The sequence below is a fragment of the Limanda limanda genome, chromosome 7 (assembly GCF_963576545.1).
Source record: "Limanda limanda chromosome 7, fLimLim1.1, whole genome shotgun sequence".
Classification (NCBI taxonomy): Eukaryota; Metazoa; Chordata; class Actinopteri; order Pleuronectiformes; family Pleuronectidae; genus Limanda; species Limanda limanda.
The window spans coordinates 3,503,688-3,515,178 of record NC_083642.1 but is presented as its reverse complement, the minus strand read 5'-3'; the positions used below and the strand labels follow the sequence as shown (position 1 = coordinate 3,515,178).

Genomic DNA, 11,491 nt, shown 5'->3' with positions numbered 1-11,491 from the left:
TCAGTCCAACAGGGACAAATCACTCAGTTGTATTTTTTTATTTAATTTAAAAATATTTAATGGGACCTGAATTTAATCTTAAAACAACCCGTCATCATCACATGGGCCTCGTCCTTGGTTCTCTTTCTGTTTGAAAGCAGGTCTCAACATTTTCAGAGGATCTGTGGAAGTCCAACAGGAAGTGAGATTTTATGTCTTGGACTGAATTGCAGCTAAATATTTATTCTCCTTCTTCCTCCCTGCGGTACCACGGCTCATTTCTGCTTCTCTTCTTCCTCTTTTTCCTCTTTTATCGTTTAATTCTGTCACAACTTCCTGAAATTGGTGTAAAAGTCCAAAAAGTGTTTTCACACTTTGAACCAACGGAACCGTGGTTCTGTTAGATCCGGACCGAGGAACCTCACACACCTGATCCTCTGTCTTTATATTGGAATTTGAGTCTTTACATATTTAACAAACACAAACTTCTGCCTAACAAAGAGTAAATTAAAAGGTTTTTACCCGGAGACCCAGTACGTGAGCTGCTGGCTGAGCAGTGCCTTGCTCAATGACACTTCTAACAGGTCACATGTTTAACCACAGCTGTGTTTGGATTTCTCTGGTTTGGTTTCTGATCCTGTCGGGTGTTTGTACATGTGGGATCAACACGGTGGAGACGGACGTGGCTTTCAACTCGTTTGTACATTATGATTTGATTCAGTTGATATAATGTGTTTTAATAGAAACATGCTTGTGTATGATACTAATAAAAACACTATGGAGAAACAACACGAGGCCGGTTCAGCTGTTTGTGAGTCTGTGAGAAAGTCAGAGAATAATAATGAAAAATAAACCTTCATAATAAATAAAATGAAGGAGATTAAATTAGAGGCTGAGAAAAGCAAACTGATCATGAAGTGTCTGTGTTGTTACTATGGCAACCTGCATTGGTATATGCAGGTATAACGGATGGGTTCGCTGTCCCACCTGCCAACCAATCAGAGATCAGTATTTTTCTGTGTAATCTCACATATTAAGTAAGAACAAATGTCCACATAAATATAAACATTTAAATTAATCATTTTGACTTGGGACAAAATATAATGTTTGTTCATTTTGGGTAAATTTCATTTGTTTTCTGCACTTTTCAATCAAGTCAAATATGAGTCTCAGAGCTGTAATGTTAGTGATGGGACAGCAGGGGGCAACACAACACATCTCTAGAGTGTGTGTGTCTGTGTGTGGTTGTGTGTGTGTGTGTTCATGACAGTGATCATCACAGTTGGATGAGTCAGCAGATCTGACGGCTGCAGGAAGATGAACCAAAGTAAAACATGTTCAAAGAGGCTGAAGCGTCAAATCAAATTTCACATAACAAACAGCACATGCGTTGTTAATGTTGTTGGTTTTCTGAAATGTTGTGTTTTGATTATTTATCTTTGTACAAATTAAAGGTAAAAAAACTCACCATGTGCCTCCGTCTGCAGAGTTCTGCTCTGTGATCACACTCTGCAACATGCAGGTTCATCAGCCAGCCACCAGGGGGCAATTCAGACACTTTTATGAGCCGTCGTCCATCTTTATTTATGTTTGGCTCAACTGCGATCAGATCATGTGATTGGCTGAGAGTGTGTAGCCAACTGGAACCTGAACAGCTGATGAAGACACTCAGTCTGAAGGTCCACTTCCTGTCACTTCTCACTGTGAGAATCTGATGACAACAATAAACTGATATAATGTAATAATTAACACTTTCACTTTCAAAGACTGCGTTTAGCTGCTGGGCGGAGCTGCAGGTTTCCAACGTGGCCACAGGGGGCAGTGTTGCGTCGCGTCACTCTGCTGTCGCTCAGCGTTTTGTCGGAGGTTAAGTGACAGTTTAGAGAAGAGAAAGAGTCGGAGAGTTCTCAGCTTCTCAAAGAACGACGCACAAGAGAAGAGGAAGTAAAGAAACCGAAAGGAGGAGAAGACGCTGGTCATGTGTGACGTGATCGCACTGATAAAACCTGCAACTTTAGCCCCGCCCCCTCCTGTCGCCCTGCTCGTCAACAAGGGGCGAAAACTTTTCTTTCATGGTGAGAAGTGTGTGTGTGTGTGTGTGTATGTGTGTGTGTGTGTGTGTGTGTGTGTGTGTGTGTGTGTGTGTATGTGTGTGTGTGTGTGTGTGTAGAACTACTTATATAGCAATCAACAAAGAAGCAGGCCTCAATGTTTCCTGTCTGCAATGCGTGTGTGTTTGTGTGTGTGTGTGTGTGTGCGTGTGTGTGTGCGTGTGTGTGTGTTGCCAACGAGAGTCAACCTAGCTCTCCATCAGGAGTCCGTGCTCGTTGGCATGACAACAGGTACCCCCCCCCCCCCCCCCTCCTCCACTTCACTCCTTCCCTCATCAGTTTTCCCACAGAACAAAACCAACATTGTGTTCCTGGTTTCCAGTGTGTGTGTGTGTGTGTGTGTGTGTTTGTGTGTGTGTGTGAGACATTCAGGTCAGATTAGTTTGTGTTCATTGAGCTTGTGCTTAGAGACACACACACATACATACACACACACACACACACACACACACACACTCACTTGCAAACTCACAAATACACACTTGTCACTCTACATTCACTCAGCTGCTGATGAGAGGGCTAAGTTTCACACACACACACAGACACAGACACACACACACACACCCACACAGACACACACTTGAAGACAAGTAGTGCTTCATATCAGCTGAATTCACACGATCAGAGAAAAGCTTCAACACTTCAGTGAAACTTTCACACAGACGAGTTTTTGTTGAATAAATTAGACGACAGGAAGTGACTCACAAAAACTGTTTTGGTGTGAACTGTGGCTCCGCCCACACTGATACTTTATCATAGCACGTCTCTTACCCTAACCCTAGCCCATTAAATATCATCAAATAACAATTTAATACAAAACTTATCAAAGCACAAATTTATATTTGTCCCCTTGGCGGGTTTATGAGTTATTCTGCAGCCAGCCACCAGGGGGCGATCCAGACACTTTTGCTTCACTTTAGAGAGGTGCCATGTCGTCTATCTTTATTTACTGTCTCTGATCGCCCCACCCTAAACAAATATATATTCCCAAGGATCTTTTAGAGACATTTTAAAAATAGAATCTGTCCCTCACACGACTCGAGTCCTGAACTAAGTGAGAAGTGGACGAACACCAGCTCTCGATCTGGGACTCGAACCTGTGACCTGCTGTTACATAACTGCTGTTGGTTCCCATCCAGTCTGTCGCTGAGACATTGTCCCGTGACCAATGGAGGTCTAGTCGTGTGTGTGAGTGTGTGTTCATGTACCTATGTCTTAGTGAGGACCATACTAAGCACAGACCCACAGAGTGACCGGTCCTCACTTCACCACAAGGCCTGTTAGAGGGTGAAGTCCTGGTTTAAGGGTTAAAACTAAGATTTAGGTTTAAATTAGAGTCCAGGGAATGTATTAGGCCAATGAGTGTCCTCACTAAGATAGAGGTACAACCTTGTGTGTGTGTGTGTGTGTGTGTGTGTGTGTGTGTGTGTGTGTGTGTGTGTGTGTGTGTGTGTGTGTGTGTGTGTGGCTTCATTAGTGAACAGAGGCGGTCTGTTCACTAGTTTGTATCAGAGGCGAACTCTCATCACTGCTAATGAGAACAACATCATCGTCCTCCTGAAACTCTCTGTTCCTCCAGCTCCACATCAATCTCTCTCTCTCTCTCTCTCTCTCTCTCTCTCTCTCTCTCTCTCTCTCTCTCTCTCTCTCTCTCTCTCTCTCTCTCTCTCTCTCTCTCTCTGTCTCTCTCACTCTCTTTTCAGCCACAGATTTCAGGGCTGATATCTGTCTTTTCAGGGTTTAACCAAAGTGTATTTATATCAGTCGCACCTCAGCCCTCAGGAAACAATAGATTAATCTTTAGTGGAAACTGAGTCGAGTCGTTTCCTCTCTGAGTTTGAAGCTTCATGTTTCATCTGATCTGTTAGTTGTGGTTTCACATTGTAATTTATGGACTAAAGAATTTTGTCTGACATGTGTACGTCCTGTCGTCATCACCGAGGTGAGCGGAGGTGAAGACTGCATCTGATTCCTATGCTTCTTCTTCTCTTGTTTAATTCTGTCTCTACTTCCTGTGAGTGGTCCAAAAGTCCAATAGTTTGTAAATTTATTCACGTTATTCCTCGAAATTTCCAGAGACGCAACAAGATGAGTATTTGTCCAAAGTGAATCGTTGACAGAGGCGGTTTGGACACAGCTTGTGTCACGTGAGCGATTTCCATTCACGTGTGAGACTCACGTGTGAAAGCTCCAGAAGAGGTCAGAGGTCAGATAATTTTCCCACCTCAGCAGTGTCTTTATTCTATTTTAAATCTTGAAATAGTCTTTACATGTTCTTCTTACATCCTGTCGCTCTTTTGTCCGTCTGGCCCTCCGCAGGACAGAGAAATAGTTCCTCATTAGCCCTTTAAATTTGTAAATCCCCTTCATCGGTTGCCGGGGGTAACCAGGCAGAGACGGGGGAGGAAAGAGTCTCTCATTGATTAGAAAAGAGTTTGAGTTTGTAAATTAACAGAACTGGGGGGTGTGTGCATGCGTGTATGTTCTCACACGTGAATCTGGGCTGGGTTCCCATGGCGACCGGACAGTGGTGAGGTCATTGATATGCAGAGCAGCAGCTGCACGGAGGGAAACTCGTCTTCGCTCTGGAGTCTCTCCGAGGATCTGCCCTCACATCACGGAACCTTAAAACCTCCAGAAAGATGACGTGTTCAACGAGCTTCTCAGAATCTGAACCTGAAACTTGATTATTCCTGTTTTACTTTGACTTCATTAAACTTTGATGTTGTGATCTTGACCTGATGCTGCAGCTGATGTTCACTACATTTTTGCTCTATACTTCTTTCATGACACAATTCTTCCTGTAACCTCCAGACAAAGTTCTTGTTCTTCTAGATTTAACATTTGATGAAAAATGATTTATAAGTTTGTTGAATCTTGTTAAAATAGTTTTTAAAAGCATCGCAGTGTTTCCCTCTGGATGTTTTTTAGTAGTGGTCGTGGATCAGTCATTTGAGTATCAGTAAAAGTCTGAACACATCACCAGCTGCAGTCTTCAATATTATAGCAGGAGTTTCTAAAAATATTTGTCCTGACACTCAAAGCGACGAATGTAACACAAGTATGAATATTTTAATACACAATTGATTTCTAGAAAACCTCTCAGATCCCCCTGGGGGTCCTGACCTTATTTTTGGATCCCTGCGCTATAGCATGAAACAGGAAGAGAAACTCAACCCCTTCCACTTGGCTTCACTTCTGCTCAGAACAATCGTCACTTATTCGTCAGATTAGAGAATCAAAGGTTGCACATCTCAACTGGTCTGCATCGTCTCCACTGGTCCACACATTGTTTTCAGGTGGATGGCTCATGAAATTAAAAATCCCAAACAAACTGAAAACTGGAATGAAAATAGAACAGTCTGTGGTAAACTTGACAGAAGTTTGAGTCCTGTGATTTACCAACTGTTCACCTTTTCACTATCTTTCTACTGTCTTATTGTATTTAATAAAGTTTCTGAACAACTTCAAATTAACCATATATAGAAGGTAAATTAGTTTGATTACCACTTTGCATAAAACTAGTTCATGAAATGGCAAATAAAGACGAACTGAAAATGTGAATAATAAAATCTTTATTTTTCCACATGATGAATAAAATCTTGAATAATGATTCTGTGTTTCTCACCCCCACTCATTTGCTCTGTTGTTAACTTCTGTTTAACAGAACTATACTTTCTCCACCTGACTCATTTAAAGTCAATGTAGGAACTGATGTTATATTGTTTATTCACGTTGCCTCCACACTTCATCCAAACCTCAGTCTTTCAGTCGCGGTGTCGAAACGAAAGTGATGTTACTCCTCAGACTGTTTAGTTCTGAGATTTTCCAAATGGTTGATGATTGACTGAGTCAAAATTTTAGTTGCTTTAGATACGATCTCTATTTTATCTTTATTCTTGATGATAATTTTCAGTTTTAACTCGCGTTTCCGTCATAATTAACAAAACAACTGTGTCAGTTTGTCGATATTTAGCGCCAACCTTCAATCATGTAGATTCCCTGCTTATATATAAACTTAATGTGAGCGCCTGTAACTTAAGTTTGTTGTTTGAAACGAGCTGCTCATCGTGTGAAGGCAACGTGAGTCTGGACAGTTTCCTCCTGCAGACGTTCAGACACACATCACAACAACATGAACACACTCTGACTCTGATCATCACAAACACGTAGACATTCATGTGACATCGGAAATGTACTGTCTCACTTCCCTTCATACATCGATGTAATTAGTCAAATAACTAGCTTTAAAACGAGCTACATTCATATTCTGTTTCATTTGTTCTAGTGGTTTGAGTCTGATGCTAAACACATATTAATACACAACTTCCTACACAGTTTAATTCCCTGTACAAAGAGACCACCTCAGCACTGAGGGTTCGAGTCCAACTCTTTATATCTCCTCCCTGCCTCTTCACTCCATCTTCATCTTTACAAACAAGCAGCACATTCGTCACAGGAAGAGAATGAAAGACCAGCTGCTGATTTATCATCACGTTCTGGTCTGAGATCACAGAGAGATGAATCCTGACGCTCCTGGTTGTTCCTCGAACTTTTCTTAAAGACAAAGCTGCTGCGGAGGCAGAAATGGTTTAAACTACGAACTGGAGCAGTACCACCAGAAATCTTAGGGGGCAGCGTATCATAACGATATCCAAACGATCATAAGGAGGAAATTTCAACAATGGCAGAACTTTATGAAGAGAGACTTACTTCATTTACAACGTGTTCGATGTCGTCAGAAACTCTCGAGTCTGCACTGCCCCTAGTGGACGTATTGATTACCTACATATACTTGCATCGTTTAAAAGGATCATATCTTTTTTCGTGTGTAAAGTCAGCATAAATTACCTAGCTCCCCTTGTGGCTGTTCTGAACAGTGCAGCCACAATACGAACATGGTCAACAGAACGAACCACAAAATGATGACTCATATGTTCTGAGTAAAGTTGCGTTCACGGAGTCATTACGCAGCAAAAAGGTGAATTAGATCTGCAAACTTTGACAACTTAAGTCAATCCAAGTTCTTTTTTCTGCCTTGACAACAACTCCGTCTCTAAGAAATTTGTGCAAAAACGGTAATTTTGTTGATTCGATTCTGCTGAATTTCTGCCGATGATTGATTATTATTATTAACAGCCCTCACACGTACATGTTGCTCATCACATGACATCGACCAATCACAGTTTCCCGCTTAGGACACACAAGATGGCTGACTTTCAAAAAGCTACCTGTCATGGCCGACTTCGTAGCAAGGCTAGCTTTCTCCAGTTTGTGTCCCGGTAAGTCAGGACCCTGACTCTACATAAACATGATTTGATTGGCTGGCGTATGCGTGGAAGCTTGAAGAGTTTTTTCAACTTCCACACGAAACACCAACAAATCGAAACAACGGACCCACAATGCAACAGAACATCTCCTTTTTCGACGTGAGTGAGCTTCAGACGTGACCGTGTGAGCTTTCTGTCACTTTGAACATTCACCCCAATGAAACTTATACGATTTAAATTTTGCTATGAACACATTTTCTTGTTGTTCAATTTAATGACTTAAAACAAATTGTATCAAAGAACTTGACAAATCTTGTGTCATTAGTTTGATTTGATTCAAACTACCGTCGGGCTCGGCCGCAGCCTCTGAACAAACCAACCACACATGTGAACTTCTGCTGCTTCTCCATAAACCACGTGAACATTTCAGCGTTGCATCGTCCGTCTCAGGTGCAACGAACATCGAGGATCTTCCATCTTTTCTGCATCCGTTGTTTTTCCATTCACTTCACACACATCTCAGCAGGGAGCTGGAGAGAAGAGTCCCACTGGGAGAGTCCGGAAACAAGCTCCTGCTTCACGACAGCTCGTTGTGCAAGTACAGCAACTTTTCTAAACTCACTACAGATTAAACCTCATTTCCTGCACAGGGAGGAAGCTGGAGGGGGGAGCACTGTGTCCATAGAGGGAATATCATACAGAGGAGGAGAGGACCGAGAGAAAGAAAAAGAAGAATCCATGGAAAGAACAGGTGGGAGAAAGAGAACAGGGTTGATGGCAAACATGGAAGAAGAGAAAGGACCAGTTAAACATCAAGGAAGGACGAGCAGAATGGACATGATTGACTTATGCAGGAGGAAATGATGGACTGATGGTTAAAGGGGCTCTAGCTGGAGATGGACAAGATGGTGGACGTGTCTTTAGCCTTGTCAAATAAGATGGACGTCTCACTGGCCACCTTCAGTTTGACCTGGGCGGAGCCGGGTGACCCCTGGGCCGTGTGGGGCTGACACTCCTGACAGCAGCAGCAGCAGCAGTCCATGAAGGCCTGGCCGAGAGCCTGCAACACAACAAGAGGCCGAGTCATCATGAGTTCATCAGAGAACAACACAACGTGTCTGTGAGGCCTCAGTTTGACGTTTTGTTCAGTGCCATCTTGTTTTTATTCAAACCAGAAGTAACCATGTTCTGAGAAACGGCGATGGAGTCTGAGAACTTGAAGACACGCCCACCTATAAAACCCAAATGGACTCATGGGTCCAGGCCCCAAAGTATCAGGTGCTTTAACCTTTGACTCTCAACGGATCATAGTTTACTAAATGAACATCAGCTGTACTGAAGAAGACTTGAATCTAGACATCAAGACATAAACTCCTGAGGAAAAAGAAGTTGAGTAATTTTCTAGACTTCTATAGAAACTGACTTCTTTTAACCCAGTGGTTCCTTCTGGTCATCCCACAGAGAACAGGCTTTAGGCCCTTTGGCTTCACGTCTCCTTCCTGTGAAAGTCTATGGTTGTGTGTGTTGTCTATGACTCACCTTACAGAGACACAGCAGCAGCACAGGTGTCACCGATGACTTGAAGAACAACAGGAAGTGATGTAGCAGAGCCAACATGGCGGCCGTGTCTTCAGAGACGGCGATGTGCGTGTAGGCCAGAGTGATGTTGCAGATGTGTTCGGGCAGAGCGCAGATGCCGTACACCACGGCTAGCGCCAGCAGCGTGCAGTTCAGCTGCCGCTCCACCGCCTGGTGCTGCTGACGCTTCTGATTGGAGCAGCGGTCGTCGTGGTCGTGCTTCTTTTTGGCGGAGCTGTAGTCGCTGTTGACGTTGCGGGTCGCCATCTGGCAGAGGATGGTGAAGAGGACCGGGAGGCAGAAGTAGCTGCCGAAGCTCCACCACATACGACCCTGAAGGAGAGGAACAGAATACGGGTCATGGTATTACTTTGGTAACTTCTTTGTTAATTTTCTCCTTTCAGACAGAAAGATAACAACCCCCCCAACTAACAACAAGCCCACGTCAGACGCTGTCTACAAACCAATCAGAGTCAAGTATAGGTGGACTCCGCCCACGTAGGTGATGAAGACAGGACGTATGTATGTCAGACAATATTCTTTAGTCCCTAAATTACAACGTGAAACCAGAACTAACAGATCAAATGAAACTATGGCACAAACATGAAGCTTCAGACTTTCAGGTGTGAAAAGATTCCTTGAGAGGTTTTTGCATTTAACGGCAGGACTGTGATATGTAGCAGGACCGACTCAGCTCCTTCTAGTAAAGAGAAGAAGGACCATGAAGTCCGGTAGTTATCAGGGACAGAAGAGACGCTCACCTGGTGATACCTGAGCAGCAGCGAGTGGAGGGAGTCCGGCAGGTGGAGGGACAGAGGCGAGGTGGGGGTGATGATGCAGGAGTCCACCAGCCGGCCGCTGGATGGAGACACCGTCTGGCTGAGCTGCCACAAGAAGATCTCAGGGCTGGACAGGAGCAGAGCGGCCAGCCACACCAGCACCAGCTTCAGCAGCACGGAGCGGCAGCGCTCCACCCGCCGGGCCTTGGGCTGGGAGGAGGAGGTGGCGGCGTGGAAACGATCGATTCCCAGAGCGCATAAGGTGAAGGAGGTGATGCCCAGAGACACAACCTGCACGGACAAGGAGAGCAAACCTGTCAGTTCTTTATCAAACAGACTCGATGTAAAGGTTGTGGTCAGTCTCATGTCAGTCACACTTTTACACCTGCACATTCAACACCTACAGCAGACTCACTGTACACCAATACGAATGTTGGAATCAAAATTTAAATGTTAAACCCCTCTGTTGCTGCTAAAATCTAAAATATCATGTTATATGTAATTTAAGTATCTGTACCTTTAGAATATTTGCTATAAAGAAAAACAAAACTACAACAACACATGGGAGCAAAATAAAAGAGTTGAGGGTTGAACGCTGGCGGCATTAACACTTCTTAACCTTGAGAGCAGAGTCAAGCCTCATCCAGTCCACAAGGGGGTGATATCGCTTCAGAAGCAGTTTGGTAACTTAAGAAACAAACACCAGAAGAAGAAGGACCTTTGCATTGATTGGGTGCGTTCCGATCGCCCAGTAGTGAACTGGGAAGTGCATGAGAACCCAAACCATACGGAACCATCACGCTCAGTTCAAAGGGAACTAGGAACTATCAGTTCACCGGAAGTTGACAAGAAAAATTACCCATAAGTCAATGCATCTCGCTGAAGCGCTTAAAGACAACGAAGAACCTGCGACTGGAGCCGACATTAAAAGATCACAAAGGAGTTCACTTTTGTTATTATTGTTATAACTAGCGCCATAACTATTTACCTTTCTATTTAAGTGATTAAAACATCAAAATTGCTCTTAGAAGCTAAAATTATGTTTTGTCGAATATAGACGTGTAATTATCAACACAAACTTTAGCAATAGCTACTTGTTAAAGTTTATTCCAACACAAAAGGTTTAGAACCAGTTTTTGTTTCAACAGGCCATATAATCTGTATTTTATTTTGCCTCATGAGACGACAACAAACTTCTCATCTTCAAAACCAACTCAGATTCTTATGACAACGTGGAGCTGATGAGCCAAAATATAAAGTATTTCATTATTTTACTAAAGTATAACTTCATAAGATGCTCCTCATTCCTCATTTTATGCATTGAGGCTGATTGAGATGATCGGCTGTTCCCAGACCTCAGGGCCTCCAACATGGCCGCCAGAGACGAGGTTACACATCATTCAAAAACATCTTCACCCCAAATTTGTTCCTGTCAAACCATGAAAGCAGCGGCAGGACATTCCAGTGGCCTTGGTAACAGGTTGCCATGACAACTGACTCTCAAGAGCAGCTTGGGTTTCTGCTGAGGACAGTTTGAGTTCCAAACCCAAATCTCAAACAACTCCCTTAAGTCCTGTGGACATTCTGTCCAACGGGGGCGCTGTGGAGCAAAGACACGATGCTGCTTCACTGAGGATCAGCAGTGACCCCAAAAAACCAGAGAAGAAGAAAACTGCGAGCTGGCAAATGACGTGTCAGCAGTTCAGATAATATGAGAACCACCTTCACATGTCAGTGTTCATGTCAAAATAAAAGGCAACAAGTTTAAAGCTGT

General features: G+C 43.4%; 1 protein-coding gene across 1 annotated transcript in view; it reads right to left on the bottom strand.

Annotated features, from left to right (window-relative positions):
- Window positions 1-8,246: 8,246 nt before the first annotated feature.
- Window positions 8,247-11,491, bottom strand: part of gpr37l1b (G protein-coupled receptor 37 like 1b) — a 3,969-nt gene continuing 724 nt past the window's right edge. Inside the window, exons 2-4 of the mRNA XM_061074091.1 lie at window positions 9,700-10,008; window positions 8,900-9,271; window positions 8,247-8,420 (exon numbers count right to left, since the gene is read on the bottom strand). Of these exons, the coding sequence (XP_060930074.1) occupies window positions 8,247-8,420; window positions 8,900-9,271; window positions 9,700-10,008 (855 nt within the window). The remainder of the gene's footprint in view (window positions 8,421-8,899; window positions 9,272-9,699; window positions 10,009-11,491) is intronic.